Source organism: Xiphias gladius, chromosome 21, assembly GCF_016859285.1.
Source record: "Xiphias gladius isolate SHS-SW01 ecotype Sanya breed wild chromosome 21, ASM1685928v1, whole genome shotgun sequence".
Classification (NCBI taxonomy): domain Eukaryota; kingdom Metazoa; phylum Chordata; class Actinopteri; order Istiophoriformes; family Xiphiidae; genus Xiphias; species Xiphias gladius.
Window position 1 is genome coordinate 6834859 of NC_053420.1, and position 22636 is coordinate 6857494.

General features: G+C 41.6%; 1 protein-coding gene across 1 annotated transcript; it reads right to left on the bottom strand.

The window, feature by feature from the left end:
* Positions 1-1814: 1814 nt before the first annotated feature.
* Positions 1815-21116, bottom strand: LOC120807503 (protein SSUH2 homolog). Its single transcript, XM_040159645.1, has 12 exons — positions 20970-21116; positions 16679-16759; positions 16520-16595; positions 16233-16362; positions 13977-14037; positions 12326-12447; positions 11196-11258; positions 10839-10918; positions 8868-8960; positions 6489-6594; positions 4942-5049; positions 1815-3808 (listed from the first exon to the last, which is right to left on the bottom strand). Exons 1-12 carry the CDS (start codon positions 20980-20982, stop codon positions 3668-3670), a joined length of 1074 nt encoding a protein of 357 aa, XP_040015579.1. The 5' UTR covers positions 20983-21116; the 3' UTR covers positions 1815-3667.
* Between the last annotated feature and the right edge of the window lie 1520 nt (positions 21117-22636).

Below are 22636 nucleotides of genomic sequence, written 5' to 3' on the forward strand. Positions count from 1 at the left end.
TGACTAACTAACAGACGGTATATGCTGACTTAGAGGTCTCTACAAGAATATCAACATCAGGGTTACAAAAAAACCCATAATGCAATGCTGGTTGTCGGAGCCGGTTTTACACCAGTCCTTGATCAACTCAAAAAGGTTACCATCTGTTGTGAAACTGCATTTACCAACACGGTAAATGGAGTTTTCACGAGATAATGACTGAGTTACATTAAATAAAAACATTTCTGACGGGACAGTGTAAATCTTGGGGTTCAAAGTTGAAAGGAAAATCCATCTCAAAGGCTGAAACTGTACAACTTGTGCAGAATTAAAGTCTTAACAGGTCCTCTGGCTCTTCCCCTGGTCCCCAAGAAGGAATCTTCGGTGTCAAGATCAATGATGAGATCAATGATGAGTAAGAGCATGTGTTTTTAGGTGGGATCGTACAATTTTGGATCCCAAACCTCTCACAGAGTTATTCGATGTTTGGTATTGAGAAGAATGTGACTGAGCTGCTGTCAGCTCTGTCACCCTCTGTACTTTCTCCTTCAACACCAGCTGATTATCTGAATCTGAATCTTTTTCTTTGGTAAATCAGTAGTGTACAATTTTTTTTAAGTTTCCTGATCGAGTTCATATGAAGGTCTGCTATGAACTGTCATGATTGCTGATAAGCAATGCTTCCTGTTTTAACTTTAACCTATAGGTATTATTATAATAATTATTATAATTATTCCTTCATAACTTGTGCCTTTTTTGGATTATAAAAAAATTCCCATGTGCAAAGTGTCATGCACATCGGACTCGAGGCCTAGGAGTAATTTTTGCGTATTTCACATTTTTGTGGGGGAAAAAAAAAGGGCGGATGTGTGCATATCACAAGATTCAGCTAAACACGTGGATATAAGGTTTTTCAATGTGCAATGTACAATGTGGGAGTTACTGGCCAAAATGTGCTTACCTTGATCATAGTGCCCCCTGTAGGTGGACGTGTGTCATTTTTTTTGTGTCTGACCTGTGCTCTATTCTATACCTCCCCCTTGAAATTTCACATCATTTACAGTTTTTTTCCGCAGTATCACTTTTACCAACAGAAGAATAAAAAAAAAATAAAAGCCTGAGCGATTACAATGGGGTTCCCAGCACCGCTGGTACCGGGAGCCATGCTGCTTTGCATGGGTGGCCCCCAGCCCCCGCAGGCTTGGAAAAGTAATTTTTACCATTTCGTTTATGAATATTTAATCCATTGACATTTTACATTTATATTTATGTTTAGATATCTGTGTGTCAGGCAGTGTGTGGCCAACAGTTCCCAATAACATTGTTCTCTGCGTAGATTTACACAGGTGTTTAGGTCTCCGCAGAACTACAATTCCAGCATTAAAGCCTTTGCAGACAGGTCTGAACCGAAATTACTGAAATAAGAAAATTCATGAAAATGAATTTTCCAGCATCAGGTTGTCCTGACGAGAGCAAGGCGAGTTTGAGCGACTGGTATTGTTTGAGGAGGTACCAGTTATTTGACTTCTTTACAGAGCCTTTGTTGTGCATAAGTGAAAAGAAGAGTCTTTTCCGTTCCTTTCATTCAGTCATCCGATGGCTTCTGTTCTTTAGTTCGCTTCTGATGACTCAGATCTGATTGGCTGAGAGTTAAAGCGAGAGAGAAGCCCACGAAAAAGGCTTTAATGGACTTCATGCAGGACAGGAAACGCTTGGATCTTAGCAATTACTAATCTTAACATTTATGGTTATTACAGTGACATCTTGATTTGATTTTTCTTTTTTTTTCTTTTCTTTTTTTTTTTAAACACAGGTATGAAACATTAAAAATACTGTTTCAACACTTTGGGTATTTTTATTTGTCAACATTAAACAGCTGAATGTGATAAACATCAGGTACATTTAGCATATAGATATATTTCAATACTGAAAATTAAAGATATAATGGTAATAATTCCAACGAGCCTGTGCAGGTGAAAGACATTTATTTAACTGTAAACATGTAAACATGAATAAAGAGACCAAAGGCCCAGTCACGGCCACTTTTAAAAACAGCAAAGTTTTGGGGAAAATGAATCAATTTCAATGGAATCGCTGAGACCACCGGCAGGGGCAAAGTAAATCTGTGTGTTTTTCCAAACGTCCCCGGTTAATTATCTCTCAGAGAAACGAATGGTTACCTCAGCGACCTGATTGTACGCTAATACATGAGGGGCACAAACTGCGCTAGCCCTGTGGGCAGTCCTTACGTCACCGCACCCCGAGGATCAAATATTTACACGGACGTGCAAATTAATTCTGCTTCGACACTTTCTGGCCTGATCGGGCCTTTAGAAAAACACAAAAGATATCTGGGGTTTTTTCGGGAGTCAGAAAATCCCGATGTGTTTGTGATGAAACCTTTGATCTCCACAGTTTAAACATTCAAGTGGTTTCCACCCTCGTGAAACATTAAAACACAGAAGAAAGACACAAGTAGAAACCAGGTGAACCAGATTCTGTTGTTATTTTTTAACATGTGTCTCTGATGATTTCGACTTCTCCATCACATAATTACAAAAAGAATGTTAATCTCTGTCAGATTAAAACCTAATATGTTTCATTTCTTTGCTGCTTCTCATGTTTTTACTTTTTACTTGTCATTTCTCACATTTCATCTATTAGATCTTCTCCTTAAAAGCCCTACTTGATGTTGAAAATGCAAAGTTTTAGACATAAACTAGGTTTTCATCTAGTACGGAAGACATTAAATGACACGTACTAACATGTGTATTATGTAAACTGGTACAGAAAAATGCTTTTAGTAAGTTATTATGGTAACAGACACATGATGGTCAACAATGAGCGGCTAATGAGGCAATAATGGTTTCTGAGGAGGCCCTTTTAACCACAACATAATTTTTTCCATTGCATTATATGTATCATCTTAATCTTGGATATCAACAGGTCAGTTCTTGCTGACAAAGACTAAATATTTTATCGAGACAAAATGTACTCATGTCCCAACAGGACGCAGAAGCTGAGAGTCAGAGCTGAGCAGAAAAGTTCAGGAAAAAAAAGGATCATAGAGACACAGGATCATTTTGTTAGTGAGGAGCACTGATGTTAGTGTGGGCGGTCTACATTTCAGGCGAGGCATCTTTATAAAACACTGCGGGAAGTAACAGTAACATTTTTTTTATGTTAATTGTGAATGTGAACTACTGATTAAGACAAATAATTCCAATCGAAACGTGGACAAACGCCAGAAAAAGGCTGCTATGGGTTTTACTTCCGATGCTGGCAGTGAGACAGTCGCTTGTCGCTCTCCCTTTTCTAAGGAAAAGGTTACATACTTTCATTTCAGCTTTGCATTATTACAATATTCTTAATTCATTCATTGGAGGGGGTCACAGTAAACAATCCGCGTGTGTTAAAATGCATGTATGTATCTGCATCTGCAAAAGTGGGACCCGACAGAAAAATCTGGGGATCAACATATTAGACCTGAGCTCCAATCAGCGACGCTGAATGAACGGAAACATCATGTTGATTAGTCACAGTGATTCTTCATATTGGTCCGTATGAATGTGAAAGGCTAATATGAAAAAGAGAGACGATATGAGAATTAACAGTTTGAGACGGTCGAGGTTGGCTGTGTGTGTGTGTGTGTGTGTGTGTGTGTGTGTGTGTGTGTGTGTGTGTGTGTCTACTGGATGACACAGCAGCAGGTTTCCGGGTAGTCTTCGGCGCTGACTTGGTGCTCGTTGCCGTAGACGTAGTAGAGGTAAGATTCACCTTTCCACTTGTAGTTCACCTTAGTGATGGGGATCAACTCGACCATCTGCCTCTGAGATAGAAAGAGAAATAAAAAGGAACAGTCTCACCATTTTGGGGAATACTCTTATTCTCTTTCTCTCTCAGGTGGATGTCAATCTCGCGTCTGTGTGTTACGTAAAAGTCAGGCCGTGGTTGGCCTAGCTTAGCATCAACACTGGAGGCAGGGGGAAACAGCTAGCCGGGCTCGGTCCAAACTTAAATAATACACCTAAAACACTTCTAAAGCTCAGCTTCAACTGATTACAGTGAACACGCTTCAACTTTCTGTAGCGCTACAACTGAAATTTCAACTTTAATCTCTTCAACTGTTTTCATCTCTTACAGTTTAATTTATGATTCCGCTGCTTTCAGTGTATATACACTCAGTTGCCAGTTTATTAGGTACAGCTGGCTAAAACTAATGCAGTATAATACAACAGTTCTGCAATAAATCCTCCAAGTCATGAAGTTTTTTTATGTTCACTTTTTGTTTTAGAGATGTGTTGATTCAACTGTGTGATTATTTTGGAGGCTGTAGTTTTTGCTGCTGCTGAGCTGTGTTGCTCTTTCTGCTATTTAGTCGACCCTAATTTAAATAAATGGGGTGATCAAAATAATTTAAACACCTGCCTGTATAACGCAATACAATTTTCACAGCACCACAAACTGCAGCCTCCCAAATGATCATGCAGTTGAATAAACCCCTCTCTAAAACGGTTTCAATAAAAGAAACAACATCATGTTAAGTCCTAAACACAGAGATACACAAATATATATGCACATATAAACACATTACTCCACATACAGCACTGTGGAAAAATTTGAGGCACATCAGATGTTTAGATTCTTATCCATCGCACAATACCATCTCAGCATCATGGAGTCAGTCTGGGATCACATGAAGAGACAGGAGACACTGAGACAGACTACATCCACAGAAGACGCAAGTGTACTGAGGAGAACTGTTGCTGTTTTAAAAGGCAACGAGTGGTCACAACAAATATTGATTTGATTTAGGTTTTTTCTGTTTACTGCACTTTGTACGAAGTTAACTGATAAATAAAAACTTTTCATGGCATTACGTTTGAGAGCACCCTCACTTTATGACCTATAATGATGACCTTTTCCAGCATTGGTTGTCTCTTGAGCGGTCTGCTGGCCTACCTGCTGCAGGATCCTGGAGTTCTGGGAGTACTTGCTTTGGTGCTCTTTGATCAGACGGTCGGAGGCCTCAGCGATGGCCTGATTTGGGAACCCGAGCAGTGGGTAGAGCTGGGCGGAGACAGAGACAGAGAGACTAACACACAGTACTGACAATAAAACAGATAGCCACCTCGAAGGACTTTCAAGGAATTTGATAAATGGTATTAAGGTGCATTTTTTTGCGAAGTTGTAACTATATTGACATGTACTGTAAGATTCCACTGAATAATTTCCAGTGAGAAACATGCTGTCTTCCCTTAAAGACTATTTTTACAGAGGAGCACAGAGGACTGAGAGAAAGTTCGTCACATGGTGCAACAACAATGACCTGAAGCTCAATAGCAAAAGAACCAGTGAGCTTGTGGTGGACTACCAGAGGAACAGCAGTGTGTAACTCCATTGAGAGAAACAAAAAAAAAAAAAAAAAAGAGCCAAATTCCTCGTATGTGTTCAAATGCTTGGCCAATAAAGCTGATTCTGATACACCACAAAGTTGTAGCCATGACAGTAGACAATGCTTCAAACACGGACGTTACAGCAAAGAATTTATAAATTCTAAAACGTGGGTGCTTTACACAAACATCTTCAATTTGGCAGCATGGAAGATCTATACACCCACCACAGTTTCAAGGTGGGCACCCAAGATTAGTGTCAGCAATTCAGTATCCGACCAAATGTGAAATACGGTCACAATATCCCCTTCTGTTCCTGAGTAGCGTTGAATAATGGCCAAAAAAGGGTTTTTGCACAATATTATGATGTCACAGTGAAGTTGACCTTTGACCTTTTGAATTTAAAAAAATCATTACTTCCTCATTTCATCCTCTTGGATATTTCTGCGAAATATTGTCATAATTAGTGTATGAATTCTTGAGTTACGGCCAAAAACGTGTTTTGTGAGTTCACAATAACCCTGGCCTTTGAACTGTGACCACCAAATTTCCAATCAGTTCATCCTTGAGCGCAAGTGAAAGTTTGTGTCCAATTTCACAGGAACAGGCTGAACAGATAACTCAACCCCCCCCCCCCCCAAAAAAAACCATAATGCCTCCGGCCACGACTGTCGCCGGCGCAGAGGCATGACCATATGCTACAGCTTGACCGTCCTGTACGATTTACAACTTGGAGGAATTTTGTTTACTCTGTATTTAAGGAACATGATGAGGCGAGGAGAATGTGGATTTCCTCCAGTGTTTTACAGTGGAAGTGCCCCACCTCGCCTGAAATAAATAGCGCAACCACCGAAGTCAGGAGAAATTATTACACTTTTATGAAATATAATATTAGGCTTGTTAAGTTTCAGAGATAATGAGAAGTGGAGCAACATCACATATTTTAATTTAAAGAATTAAGTTACTGGTAAAGGTGTGATCTAGTAACTACGTTGATAACAGGATGAGCAGCGCTTATCACCACCACTGACTAATGTCCTGGGAAAAAACACAGAGCAGATACTGTATTTAGTATGTGTAGTTTTATAGTGTGTGTGTGTGTGTGTTTGTTTGTACGGAGTAATGGTTGTTCTTGAACAGCTCCTTCCCGCTCACTGAGTGAAGATCAGTGACATTCAGACCAGAATTCTGCTCCACCACGTGATCCTCCGCATGGTTAGTCCTAAACACACAGATACACAAATATATACACATATAAAGACACTTTTATACGCATGTATACATATACAGATGTGGCCAAAAGTGTTGGTACTCTTCCACTTAAAAATGAAAAACCAAAATTTTCCCTGAATAAGTTGAAACTGAAAAAAGTAATTCTCATCCACTATTCTCTATTCCATGTTTAATAGAACAGACATGTTGATTTAGATTTTTGATTTAACATATCATTTTAAATAATACAAAAAATGAAAATGGCATGGACAAGTATTTTTGGCCCCTTAACCTAATGTTTTGTAGCACACCCTTTTGAGTTAATCACCGCAATCAAGCCCTTTTCGAGACCGCTACACTTTTCTGCTGGTAATTTGGCTGAACTCTTGAGCAAACTGCTCCAGATCTCTCAGGATTGATGGGCTGCCTTGTCCCAACTGCGAGTTTCAGCTCTTTCCATCAATATTCGATTGCATTAAGATCAGGACTCTTAACAGGCCACCTCAGAATGGTCCAATGTTTTCTTTTCATCCATTTTTGGTGCTTTTGGTAACCATTCGATTGCATTAAGATCAGGACTCTTAACAGGCCACCTCAGAATGGTCCAATGTTTTCTTTTCATCCATTTTTGGTGCTTTTGGTGCTTAACCTTGGTTGGCATTTACTCTCTTCCTTATTTCTTCAGTCAAATGTCTTCTTTTCTTTCTTGTCCATGTTCAGTGTGGTGCACTCAATGATACCAAATGGCACAATGAGGACTTTTCTCCATTTAAATAGGGTGAATGACTGATTTTAAGATTGAAAACACTTGTGATAGCGAATAATAGTCTGCTTTAAATATCTCTACAATCCACTTATTTATCACCACTTCTCAGAGGTATCGATAATTTTGTCCAGGCCATTTTAGAAGATCTTTGTTGAATAACCAAGAATTCTGCTCTTTTGACGGCTTCTTTGTTTTATTCTGTGGCAAACATAAGGTATACAGGTATTCATGGCAAAAGAGCTTTTAATTTCAACCCTTTTCTGGAAGAACAAGGCATTGTTTCAATGAGGTGTAAGGGTAACAACACTTTTGGCCACATCTGTGTAAACATCCACACATACACGCACAGATTAATATATAAATTACTGTATATAATTTCATCAGTTTAAAAAAAAATTTAAACAGTCTACAGTATGTATTGTTTTCAATTAAATTCACATCATGCAGTTTTACTTTTATGCAACCAGAGGGCACAAGAGTGTCATCTATGACAACACCACATGTCCACCTAATTAATTCCGTATCTGGTTCAGTGTGTGCTGCTTTCAGGCCACCAGGTCAGATCTGTTATCAGACGTAGTACCAGTTCTAGAACACCCTCAAGGACCATCTACAAGGACTTCTGCAACCTCTTCAAGGACCATCTGAACCCTCTCAAGGACTCTCAGAACCTCCTCAAAGACCACAGTAACCTCTTCCAGGACTAATGATTAGCCTTGAGGCTTTTTAAGGTACCCGAAATCTCTTCCAGGACCACTGTAACATCTTCGGTGACTCAGGAAACCTCATCAAGGGCCTCTGGAACCTCCTTAGGGGCCACCTGAACCTTTTCAAGGGCTCTTGGAAATCATTCAAGGGCCCAGCTTCCTCATGGATAACATTTTAACAATAACATTTTCAAGGACCTCTGGGCCTCTTAATGACCTCTGGGAGCTCTTTAACACCAAATGAGTCTGCTGAAAGACCACTGTTATATCTTCCAGATCTCAGCAAATCTCTTCAAGAACCATTTGAATCTCACCAATGACTCCTGAGGAGGACCTCAGTGTCCAAGATGTAATATCTTCAGGGACCACAGAAACATTTTCAAAGTCTCAAAGAATCCCCTCAAGGATCTTTGGAACCCCTCAAATACCCCTGGCAACTTCTAAAGGCCCTCTAAAACTTTCCCAAGGACCATTAAACATCTGAAACCACCAAAGACGCTTTGAAGTTCTTTGGGGCCTTCTTCAAGGACTCTTGACCTCTCCACAAGGATACCTAAAACCTCCACAAAGACCATCTGTACACTTTTTGAGGACCACTGGAAACCCCATAGAACTCCAGAAACATAACTGAGGACAACTGGAACATCTTCATGGATCCCCTGGGAGCTGCTTAAGGAACCCCATGGAACCTCCTCAAGGACCACTGGAACAGCTTCAATGACCCCTAGAAGCTTTTCAAGACCCCATAGAACCTCTTCAACCTCCATTTGAACTTGTAAAAGGACCTAAAGCTGTAGTCTCAATACTCACCACTCCACTTTAAGCAGGATGAATTTCAGCAGTTGTCGTTTTCCTTCACAGGTTTTGCACTTCTCCGTTCCCCGAGCATTACAATCGCTACACCTACACACAACACACACACACACACACACACTGTTAACTTCACATCTTGCTGATCACTTTTCAAATTATCCATCAGTTTTTAGATCGATTTCCTCCCCTACAGACAGCCATTTCATCGAAAATCAGCTTTCAGAAGCTTTATATTTTGTATGGTGATGCAGATGAGGGCAGAGACTTAAGTTTTTTTTGTCTTTTAAGTTATCGAAATTACCTTATAATAAAATGGGAAGTGAGGCTTTCCCTCTGTAGGCACACTTCTCTTTGCGTCTCACTGAACTGACCACACTCCGGTAGACTCAAGACGTAAACTCAAGTAGACTTCTCACTTTCTCTCTGGGTGATCATTTCACAAGTTAATATAGCCGAAATCACAGCACAGTCGTTGTCTGTAACTTTTGTGTATGGTGATTTTTCGTCAGACAACATCTCTGTTATTAAATCAGACTTTTAGCATTGCAGAGCAGCAGCTTGGAAATGGCTTGGAAGCGACTGCTGGTTAACATGTAGTCTTAATTTGCCGCATTTCGGTCACTATTTCAAAGTTGTTCTGTTGTCTATCAACAGAAACAGAAAATATTTATATGTGAACAGCTCTGTTGGGAATTCAGCTGTATTAAATTACTGTATGTGTGAGCACAGAGGGTAGGAGAGAAGCGAACAGATAAAGGCGGTCCAGCCATACACTAGGTTTTGACCTGTTCTTGTTTCCATTAGACAGTGGACAGTAGAGAGCTAACAAATTCCCCCAATTACACTTAAACTGGGAACATCACAAGCCTCCTAAAGTTATAATCTTCAAGATTTTCATGAAATCAAACCATATTATTGATACTATTTATGTTTGGTATTTTTTCACCAATAGCCATTCACTGAATATATATTCTGTAATTACCTCTAATAATTTTCATTGTTAGTGGTGGTTAGTGGTAGATTAAAATTGACCTTCCCACACATGGGGAATTCACAGGAAATGATGCCATGTGTAATCTGGTGTTACTGTTTTTAATTTTATCTAATTGATATCAGCCTCACTGTTCACTTTCCTACAGCTGTATCAGAGCCTTTATCCAGCAAACTCATGCTGTGCAGCCCAACCTTGTTCAAGTTTACTTTATTCTAAATTCAAATGACAAAATTCAAAAATTCAAAAAACAAAAATATCAAATGTGTCATCAGGAATTTTGGGGATATTTTTTATAAAATTATGCAGAAACATTACACAGTATGTTCCCATCTAATGAAGTGGTGCAGCCATGAAGATTATGAAGTCTTGTTTTTGAATGTTTCCCTCAGTGTAAACCTCATATACTGTAGCTTCAGTAAAGAGCTGAAACAAGCTGATGCAGAATGTACACCATCAAACAGTGTGGAATAGAATAAAGTTATTTTTTAACAACTTTAAAATTTACTTAAGGGGAAACAAAACAGGAAAACTGTATTTTAAGGGGCAAACTGAACAGCCTACTGCCTGCTGCTTCACATTAAAAGCTTTCAACTGTTGAAACATGGTGGCTTTTATTGCGAAGCGGTCACGGGGACTGCAGTGTATTTCTCGCAGCATTTTTTTTCTCTTTTATTTTATTCACAGTAATTTTAAGGATTACAACTTTAAAATCCCAAGGTCAGGGGTTTTGAGACATGTCTGAGGGGTCATTAAACGATTAAAAAGATGCAAGATAACATGTATCCCCTACCAAAATAAAAATACATTTATTTTTCTGACCCTTCTCTCTTATTGTGAAAAGCTGGATAGTGTTACCGATCCAGCACTCTAAAATCTATTCAAGTAAGACAAATCTAAGACGGGAAAACCACTCAAGGATGTGAGTAGACTTTCATCCAGCCTCAAAAACCCACTCCCCGACGCCCCTGCAGTACTTGTCTTTGCCGGTGCCGTCACAGCAAGTGCAGCTCTGATCGTCGCTCATTCCAGAGCCATGACACACCCGGCAAGTTTTCTACAGAGACACACACACACGCACGCACACACACACACACACACACACACACACACACACACACAGAACTATTAAGACGGAGTGTGTCTTGTTTAATTGTAAATCCACATTTAGTTTCATCTGTTTATTAATCTACTACAAGTACAGCTTCTAATTTTATATCCACATCAAACCTTTCCTGTCTTTAATTTTGCTATGTAGTTGTTATGTAAACTACAATTACTATGTAGTTTTTTTATTGCTGATTGATGGAATAACTTATTGATAGTCTACTTACGTATCCATTTCCATGGCAGTCACTGCATGGCATCTGCCCTTTGCCTTGGCAGGTTTCGCAGTCCTACACACACACACACACACACACACACAAAGGTAAAAAATAAAATCAATAGTTCAGGTCGAAAGTTAAACTTCAGTTCTAAATATAAGCTCGTATTAGCAGCTAACTCACTCAGGATACCTTGAACTTCCTCATAAAACCTCTAGAACCTCCTCAAAAGACCCCATTACCTCCTCAAGGACTTCTGGACCATCTTCAAGGAGTTTTGGAACGTCCTCAAGGATCCCAAGGAGTCCTTTGATATTGTATGGAAACTCGTCAAGCACAATTTGAACCTCCTCAAGAACCTCTCAAAGTGCACCTCAACCCTCCACATGACTTCAGGAACCTCTCCAAGAACCTCTACAACATCTTCAGGGACCTCTGGAACCTTTTCAAGAACCTCTGGACAACTGGAAACTTAAGGCCTCACTGAGCCTCCAAGAGGGCTGTTATAACAGCTTTAACCCCTTCAAATGAATAATCTTATTTTCGAAGCAGTCCCAAAATAAACATTCAAATATTCAAGGGCTTCTGGAACGTCCTCAGTGACCACTGGAACCCCTCTAAGTATCTTTGGTACACAGTCAGGGAACTGAAACCTCTTAAAAGGACCCGTAAAACATCTTTGAGGACTTTTGTAATCAAGGACAATTTTAACTGTCTCAAGGACTCCGGAAACCCCTTCAAGAGTGTGTAATACATCTTCAAGAAATTCTGGAGCCCCTCAAGGCCCCGTGGATCCTCCTCAAGGAGCATTTAAATTTGTTCCCGGACCCATGGAATGTCATCAAGGACCCCTGGAACTTCTTCAAAGGCCTGTTAAACATACTCTGTGAACCCTTGGACCTCCTCAAGGATCACTTGAACTCCGTCAGAGACGTGTGGAACTTTCTCAAGGACTTCTCCAACCTCCTCAAGGCCTTCCAGGATAATTCAGGCTAAAAATGTATCCCGGCAACAAAGAATCCTGCCCTCTGATTGGCTTTCGGGTCGACAGTTCTAAATCATAACTCAGGGTAAATTAAACTGCAGGTAACCATAGTAACAAGTCAGTCTATGACAGACAGCTCCAGTTAAACAATCACCTGGATGGAGGAGGTGAAGGGCACCCGAATCTCCTGCTTGTAATCGGTGAAGAGCTTGGGGGGCGTGGCCTGGACTTCCCAAGGCCGGGGGGCGGGCTGGGTGTAAAAGTCAGCTGGCTCACCTGACAGTCACACAAGAGAGAGACGTCTTAATTACCTGTCAATCAAAAAACCTGTCAAGATATACCATAGTGATGTGACCGTGATGGCATCTCATCTTGGGCTCGAAGGCTTCAGATTTATAACAGAAGGCCTGCATCGCAAAACTGGAGGTGTCGGGTTTGAAAGACTGTTTATCTGGCAGGGAGGGTCTAATGAAAGACACTATCGAGCTGCATTATGGGAAATGTGGGATCCATTGTTTTTGGGGTTTGATCTATTCTAGACACTAAAACTCGGAATATCTTAGCCTGAGATGCACAGATTTTGATCATTCTTTTTAGAATCTGTTTCTCACAAGCCTAACAGCTTTATGGAAAACGGTTTGCATCCCAGGACACTGTCATCCGCAGTTAGAGAGCAGGCTGTTGAGAAGCTGCCATTTTTAGTAACAACCACATTCATAGAAATATTTCATGACATGGTGACTATTGTGCTGATTGCTTGTCTTCTGGGTTTCATATTCTGACACTAGGGGCTTTATACTGTGCGTCTCATCTTCCTGAGTAACAAACTCTAACCCGGATCATCTCTTTGTATGTGACTAGATATCTAGATGACTCAGTAATCCTGCACTGTAACAGCGAACAGAGCTCATCGATGTAAAACTCTCCTGCGGTTAAATATCGTTTGTACGTCGGTCTTTGTGAGGACTAGCTTGAGACCTTGAAAGCACTGATGTAGAACAAAAAGCTGAGCCCCGTACACATGCAGCCGCAGTGGGACCCCTTCCCCTATTAATACAATCCTCTGTCCCACCAGTACAAATAACTGAATCAACAGATAAACACATGCATCTGTATTGGATATTAATGAGGTGTTCATAGCACATTTTTTTTAAAAATCTGCACAACCTGGATTCTCAGCACATTTCCTCTTTTCTCAACACGCTGAAGTTACTATGTGAAACTTTCACTTTGAGGTTTTACAACATTATATAACCTTATTTCCGTCACAGTTTATCAGTTCACCTCTCTACTCGGGCCCCTTCACTGAGACAGGATTACTACATTACTGTTTTTCATAATAAAACACTGCTGAATAAGACCTCACTGGCGTCATCTTTTATTTTACAGTTATGGTAAATTTGTTTCCAAAGAGCACAGCCTCGTCAATTAATAATGTTTTTAATTAAATAAATACTCTCAAACTACTTACGTAGTTCACATGCTTTACTTAAAATGCTAATAATAAAAAATATCAAAATTGCAGATAAAAATCAAAATTTTAATTCCATGTCTCGTGAGGGCCCTCCGCATGTTGGTGCCCAGTGTACCTAGTCCCACTATTCCCCTCGCTACTACGCCCCTGCTTTAGAGAGAGGACACTTTGTCCGGTCATCACTTCTTCAAAGGCCTGTTCAAAGGTTCAGACTTGGTTTTAGGGTTAAAGACCCTTAAACCTCATGAAAAACAGTAAATCTTTACACAGTTAGTGTGTGGGTGGGTGTGTGTGTGCGTGTGTGTGTGTGTGTGTGTGTGTGTGTGTTTACCTTCATAGGGTTTTTTGGCCCACTCAGTTGACCTGGACTCAGCGAATGTCTCCAGCCGATACTACAGAACAGATCCAAACCAGGTCTTTATCCAAATAAATAAATAATAAATTCATACAGATGACTTGATTTGGATCTCACATTTAGCTGATCAGTATGACTGAATGACATTGGGAGAGGCGTTGGCATGCTACAAGCTAACAGACAAGTTCTTCTGTAAATGAAAACTGGATTTCTGAGGATTATTTCTGGACGAATCCGAGTTTTGTTTGTCTACAGTGTAAATACAGAGACTGAATCTGACGCATTGAGTGTGTGTCACCTGTGTGATGGCAGTGCTCGGTGTCCAGTACAAAGTAACTGTTGTTATGCATATAAAATATAAGAAAATAAACTTCAGGTGTAAAAATATAATTCAGGCTGCAGCTATGCACATATAGCACAAGTGAAACGTGAGCTGTTACATGGTATGTGTGGACAGCTGTACTGATTAAAATAGAAGCCTCCTGCGAGTCAGATTGAACTGGATTTACTGTTTCAGGTCTGGTTCTCTTCTACTGTGGTTTGTTCACATGTTCATGTCACATGAGAGTCATGCGAGAGTGATCAGAGTAGTTTAATCAAAGCGTTTAGAAAAACTGTGTGGAAGTGTCTGAAGTCCCGTTAGACTCTCAAAACCTTGCTCTCTGTGTGGGCGCATCCGGTCCCCTTTACATGTAGAGCACGGAGGGACAGGAAAGTCGTCAAAGTGGTTCAGTTACATAACAAGGCTGACACTTACACCCCATCGCCACCTGCTAAGAACATGTAATCTTTATCTGGACATGTGATCTGGAACAGGAAAAACTCGTGCTGATGCAGGTGTAACTGCAGCAGAGTGTGTTTAGATCGGCCAGATCACATCTGGAGGTGGTCGGGCTCGCATTATGATCACGATGAGATGGTCAGATGGTCCCCATCTGTACAGTTTCAAGCTACAGTAGGTTTTAAGTTGCTGTACGCATAGTCTCAAGCACAAAAAGAAAAAAAATTGTATTCTATGTGTAGAAATGAGAATACTAATGGTTTAAGCACAAAACTGTGCATACACAAGGTTGATAAACGAGGCCCCCAGCTGTAAGTGCTATGTCCTGCCTCGCTGGTCAACAGTGGAGCCACGTTTACTGCGCAACACCAAAAATCTTACAGTGTCGGTTGTGCAGTTTAGAAATAGCGCTCCAAGTTACTTCACCTGAAACTGAAGCAGGTTTGGTTGAGTATTACACACAAAGGGTTGGATCTGTGGATCTGCTGCTGTTGCAGCAACAACAACTCATTTTTTTTTAAATTTCCTCTGCTCATCTTTTAAGGTTTGTGTCCATTCTTCTTTTTAACTCTGATCATCTGCAGTCTGCCTGCTCGTCCCCCTCTGCAGCATCTTTGTTTCGATTTTCAACTGCTGCTCTGACTCTTTTTTTTTTCCTCACTTGCCAAAGTGCCTTGTTTCTGTCCATCTGATTTGAGACTTTATTTGATTACAAACCAGTACATTTATACTGGGAGCTTCCTGTTTCTTAGCATGAGACCCTGAAATAGTTCTTAGCTATTACCAATAATGAATTCTACTATACAAGTGAGCAGCGCTGCAAGATTGGCGACAGTTTCCTTCCCCTTAATTCTGTAGCATTGTTAGGAATTTAGTTAGAGCCTGAATATACAATGAAAAGGTTACATTCTTATAGTGAACTGTACAGTATGTGTGCAATTTTTTTAATAACCCCAAATTATCCTAAAACAACCCCACTATTTATTTACCCGTCCAACAGCACTTTTACCATTGTGGTGCTGCAGAAGACCATGAAAACTGGCAACACGGCAGTGAGTTAGGGAAGGTCCCGTGTTTATAGCCTGTGATTCCATTTGTGTAGGAATAGTGTAGCTGTTTTGAGTATTTTAGGAACTCTTTTTGCTGTTCTATTATACAATTATTTTCTGCCGTGCAAGGCACCGATTAAAGCTCGGTGAGCTGTGGAATGAGTAACACTGACATACCATATCCAGATACAGATCACAGATGGTTACCAGGTGGAGATGATGAGGTCTAAGTCATGTAGCAAACTTTAAGGGTCTGTGTTAAAGAGAGACTTTCCGTAAAATGAATTGGATCCAATCAGCCGTATGTATAAAACCAACTGATGGCACCGACAGAACCTGACTGGAGCATCCTTAAGTAACAGAGAAAGCAGTGACACCGGTAGTTCGAGAACATCAGATCACCCTGTAGGTGTTGTACGACTCCATGTTGGTGATGATGCCCTCCTCGGCCGGAGATTCACTGTAGCAGCATTGAGACGACGCATAGTTCTTGAACGCCTCACGGGCAGCCTCCTCCGACAGAGACGGGATGCTATAGTGTGCAAGCAGACACACACACACACACACACACACACACGCGCACGCACACGCAAACACACAGAGCAACATGAGTATCAGACTGGCCGTGACTGGCTGGTTGCTGCAGGATGATAACCAGCTACTGTGAGGCAGTTGATGCCAGGTCTCACCTCCAGTTGTCGGGTACAGGGCCGGGTTGTGGAGGCACTAGAGGTTCCACAGGCATGGGCGGGGGAAGATAACCACCTGCAGCAACGTCAACGCATTTTTTTTAGTGGACGCGACAACATGAATATTCAGTGAAGACCTGTGGTTTGGACACGTCTTACCTCCTCCTGCCACAATACCCTCATAGCCGGGCACGCTGTTGAACATAGGGGCCGCGGGGACATTGAGAGGGGGATATGCAGCTGACATAAACGACAAAAGGAAACAGTTGTTAAAACTGACCATCAAAGAAGTTTAAAGTCACAGAGAATGGAAAATAATCAACTTCATCCTGGTTTTTTTTTTTTTTTTACAGTTTGACAGTTTAGGAGGTTTAATCAGGCTACTAAGTGAAAACACCTGCGTAGGTGGAACATGGATATGCAAGACTTTTGAACGAATAGTTGGACATTTCTGAAAATACGCTCATTCACCGTCCAGCCAAGAGTTAGATGAGAAGATTGATACCCCTCTCGTGTCTGTACAGTAAACATGTAGCTGGTTAGCTTAGCTATCAGAAACATGTACAGGAAAACACAAGGAGCCAATCACAGTGCCTGCGGTCCCCACGTGGTATCGCCGTCGACGCCATTTTTGAGCAGGGGCAGGTCGGGTATGGCGTAGCCTCGGAACCTGCGCACGAAGCCGCTGTAGGTATGGCTTAGCCCCTTAACGCAGCACCATAAATTAATTTTAACCAGTCTCTGCTGGCTGCCTGATCCCATACAAGAAATAGCTCGGCACAGAACCGTTTTACACTACTTTTTGCACAGGTTGCACAAACGAGATATAGCGTGTTAATCAGCGAGCTTTAGAGGTGCAAGTTCTCATCTAACTCTTGGCAAGAAAGCCAATGAGTGCAATACCCAAAAGTTTAAAACCAACTCTTTGAGGGATTTTTCCTTGCCTCTTGTTCACGGCTTACAGGCTTATTTAGGGGTTATTCATTTCGAAAGATCGGCAATATCACGAATCTCCTAATAAACCCTTCAAGTGAGAAATAAAGTGTTTTCCCGTGACTCCATATTGATGTTTCATTTTAACCAAATGTCAGCAGTCAAAGTTAAGGTTTTGTTTGAGTTAGTCTCCAAAAATAATGTGATATTATTAAATTCTCCTTCACAACTCTAAAGACTCTTTTGCTGTCATTAGTTAAGGAGAGATGCTATACATGCATATTAGGTTGTTAGTGGAAACAGGTTGGTATCAGGTGTGCGACCCGCGGACAGAACCACCGAGCTGCATTCAATGAAAACGTTTGTTACAGAATCACAGTCGACTGACGCGTCATGACATTTTACTTCTGCTTGACATCTTTTGGACTTGAGAAAAATTCCTCCGCGTGGCGCAATTTTGTCACATTAGGAAATGGGGAGGGAAGCAACATCAAGCTACGCCACTTGGCTGTTTTCTGCCGGCTGGAGCAGCTTGATGACTGACTGGAAGTTCAACTTTCAACAAGACTGTGACACTCCTCTCACTTCCCACGCAGCTATTCCAGTGAGTCGGGTTCAACTGATTCAGATAAAAGGTTAAATAGTAAATCGATGCCAGTTGAGGTATTTTGCGCAACAAACCTCAGAATCTGACTCAGGGTTTCAACTGCTACCGCATAAATTGTGGCACGACATGCGTGACAGATGTTTGCAATCTTCTCAACAACCGAACAGATGACTATCAGCCCGAACTGGGACGTTTTTCCTAGGAACCCGGACTTATCCCGACGTGATGTTTTACAGCCAACCCTCCTACGCCTTTATCCGCGTCACCGCCATCCGAGGGGACCTGGTTTCTCGCTGGAGGCGGACCTCCCACCGCATCACAACGGACGCACACACACCTGTAGATGAACTTTTCCCCCTACGGACAATGTCCGGTTTGTCCGATTTTCTAGCAAACTGATCAGAGGCAAATGATTAATTTTAAGCAATTTAATCAGCAAGTTAAATGTTTTACCCCCCTTAACTACAAAACACACGCAGGTTACGTATCAGCTAATTATCTGACGAATTATGCTACTGTGTTTAAAGATTTTGGACGTATTTTGGCTCTCGGGATGGCAATGTGAGTTGAGGGTCTAATTAAAGACCTGATAGAAGACCCGTTCCAGATGCCTTGTGGGAAATGTAGGGGAAGAGAAGGGAAAAAAGGAGGTAGGAAAGGAGTAGAGGAGGTAGACAAGGAGAGGACGAGGTAGTGGAAGGAAAGGGGACGGAGAAAAGGAGGAGGACTCCATAATGATGTTTCATTTTTAACCAAATGTAAGCAGTCAAAGTTAAGGTTTTGTTTGAGTTAGTCTCCAAAAATAATGTGATATTAAATTCTCCTTCACAACTATAAAGACTCTTTTACTGTCATTAGTTAAGGAGAGATGCTTTACATGCATATTAGGTTGTTAGTGGAAACAGGTTGGTATCAGGTGTGCGACCCACTGACAGAACCACCGAGCTGCATTCAATGAAAACGTTTGTTACAGAATCACAGTCGACTGACGCGTCATGACATTTTACTTCTGCTTGACATCTTTTGGACTTGAGAAAAATTCCTCCGCGTGGTGCATTTTCGTCACACTAGGAAATGGGGAAGGAAGCAACATCAAGCTACGCCACTTGGCTGTTTTCTGCCGGCTGGAGCAGCTTGATGACTGACTGGAAGTTCAACTTTCAACAAGACTGTGACACTCCTCCCACTTCCCACGCAGCTATTCCAGTGAATCGGGTTTTAATGGAGGGCGGGTTAAGCCGGAAACCACCACAACCGAGCACATTATCTAATCAATTTCCTATGGAGGCAATCATCCCGATCAGAGGCTTCGCACACAGTTAAAAAACAGTGGCATTTCCCTTCAAATTCAACTGACATCATCTACTGCCTGAAACTTTTTAAATTTAGTACCAAAAATCACAAGCTGCTGCTTCAATGTTTTGTGTCCTCTGCTAAAAATATTAAGAAAAAAATATATATAAAAGGTTAAATAGTAAATCGATGCCAGTTGAGGTATTTTGTGCAACAAACCTCAGAATCTGACTCAGGGTTTCAATTGCTACCGCATGAATTGCGGCACGACATGCGTGACAGATGTTTGCAATCTTCTCAATAACCGAACAGATGACTATCAGCCCGAACTGGGACGTTTTTCCTAGGAACCCGGACTTATCCCGATGTGATGTTTTACAGCCAACCCTCCTACGCCTTTATCCGCGTCACCGCCATCCGAGGGGACCTGGTTTCTCGCTGGCGGCGGACCTCCCACCGCATCACAACGGACGCACACACACCTGTAGATGAACTTTCCCCCCCTACGGACACTGCAAAATTGTCCAATTTTCTGATTTAGTGGAAGGAATAGGGGGGCTGAGAGAAAAGGAGGAGGTTGAGAATGACAAGAGGGAGTAGAGAGGGAAAGAAGACAGGAGAGGAGAAGGAAGGAAGGAAAGAGGGATGTAGAGATGGAGTCAAAGGAAGGAAAGGCAAAAAGGAAGAATGGGTTAAGAAGGACATGAAAGGAGGAGAAACAGATTGAGAGGAGAAGGTAGAGGAGGAAACAAAGAGGAGGTACAGAATGCGAGGAGGAAGTAGACACATTATCTGCAGTATATCTCCTGTTTACAGTTTCGATATTCACATTTCGATTTTTGACGTTCCTTTCCCATTTCTCTAAACATTTTGTTCCCAATCCATCTTTAATCATTTCTCCTTTTCTAATACTTCCTCTGTTGTGCTTTCAGTTTTCCTATGCTCTGTATTTACTACCGTCTCTTGGCCTAACTCGGCGTTACTTATCTTTTTGTAATGTCAATGCCTTTTCTTTTTCTCTCTGTCTCTCTCGATATGATCCCACTCGCACTTTGTCTGAGGTTTATCAAACTGTCAGAGACCAGACAATGAATTCAGTGGAGTTATCAAAAATAACACATTATCACCTTATTAAACCTGCACAGGAGGCATCAGAAAAACCCATCAGCTGCTAGAAAATTATTCAACACATCCTTTAAAAAGCCCTCATGAAGGTATTTTTTTAATTTATCTATTTTTTATCCGGGATATATTGTCGCATAACGCGTTTTTTTCTTTTTTTTTTCTTGTCCACGCCCCACACTAGACCAGGTCAAAATTAAAAACTGCTGCACCCAGTAGAGTTAAACCTGCACTAAAGTTACACCGAGAAAACTCGAGACAGATTTGCACCGAGCTGAAACAGTAGCCTATAAAAACCGGGATGTTTTTTTGTTTCTATTATTATTATTTCCGTTTGTTTATGTTTAATGCGTGGGAAAATAAAATAAAATAAAAAAGGCTGGCTCCGGCCGCTGTACCCAACGACCGCCGCTCAGGGTGTGCGTGTCTTGCGGATGCGGGGCAATGCAGGCCGCCCGTGCAGTGTTGTGTCCCGGCGTGCGCCGCGGTTCCTACCTGCGATGTTCATTTCTGCTGCTGCCCGAGGTCAGACTGACTTTTCAGGTCGCCGCTACTGTGGTGGACCCGGAGAGGCTCCCGCGGATTTATGGGATCCGTTACACGGGTGCTACAACTTCAGTTGCCCAAAAGTGCCGGACTGAGGGCTGCATCTTCCCCGTGAAACCTTCAAAATAAAACTCGACCAGACTGCGGCTCTCACAGATGTGCAATCATCCGGAAGGACATTTCTGTGCCCAAGATGCTCGATATACAGATTATAAAATGGCCAGCAGCCTGTCATATATACAAAGTTAAACGAACCAGTAAAATGAAATAGAAAAATAATAGTAAAAGTATAAGAAAAATTATATATATATTTTTCATATTTTGTTCTTGGTTTTGATCATTTCTCAATATGCTTTTTGTATGTTTGTACTCAAAACTACATCTATTATCTGACCTTTTTTCATTTCAATTTTATTTTTCTATCGGCACACACAGTGCGACCGTTCAAAAGACAAAAGTCTGTCGCCCCCACTGTACCGGACAACCAGCTATTCACAGGGCTTAAGGAATGGATCTTTGACATTGTAGGCGCTTATTTTGAAGGACGCGTTCACATCCGGTCGTGTGAATGTGTTGTTGTGCAGCACTTTGTTGCCACACGGAGCCTCCAAGAATGTCGCCCACACCCATCTTGATTTGATCTCGGATCTGAGCGGATATTTAAAAAAAAAAAAAAAAAAAGAAAAGTGGTCATGGGTAGGACAGAATAACGAGAACATCTGGAAACTGAACGTTAGAACATTTACCGAACGGTTTTTACTCGGGTTGTTTATTGAACAGGTGCAGGAACAGAAATGGAAAATGGGAGACTCTGCGGTTTTAGCAACAGTTTCCGCAGTATCCCTGACGGTCCTGTCCTCGTGGTGGGGGTCGCCGGGTTCGACGCGACTCTGGCCGAGGAGACTCGAGTACGTGATAAAAAAAAAAAAAAAAAAAAAAAAAATCCCCGCACTGTTCCTTTAACGTCAGCGCTACAGGTCCGGAACTGCCTTCCGTCTCCATACGCACGCTCAGGCAGCCTGTGTGTCCTTAAGGGATAAATATTTCTCAGGTCAACAGGAAGCTGCCGCGCCGGGACCCCGCATCACATAACCCCTTGTAATTCCTCATTTGGAGAAAAGGCCTTTTTTTTTTTTTTTTTCTGTAGAACACTTTAGCCACGGAAATCAAAACAGATCGTGACTGGGATCGCGGCGGAGGTTATCTCGGGGCACTTTTTCACGTAGAGCAGGTCTAGACCAGGACCCTTTATAGTTATAATTACAGAGACCGAGCAGGCACTTGGCGACGGCGGCAAAGCAAGGACTCCTTTTTAACAGTTAGAAACCTTGAACAGAACCCGGCTCATGGTGGACGGCCCTCTGCTCCGACCGGCTGGGTTGAGAGACATAGAGAGAGAGAGAGGGAGGGAGGGGGGAGGGGGTATAACATAAAGATGTATGACAATAATGAGACTAATAATTATAATAATAGGGTGAATAATAATACTAATAAAACTAAATATTGTAATAGCTGATAATCGTAATATTTGAAGCAGCGGGTGTTGAGCAGGATCACTGGGGCAGGCAAGCCTGCGTTCTGGGAGCACGGTGTTCTAGTGGGGTAATAAGGTACTT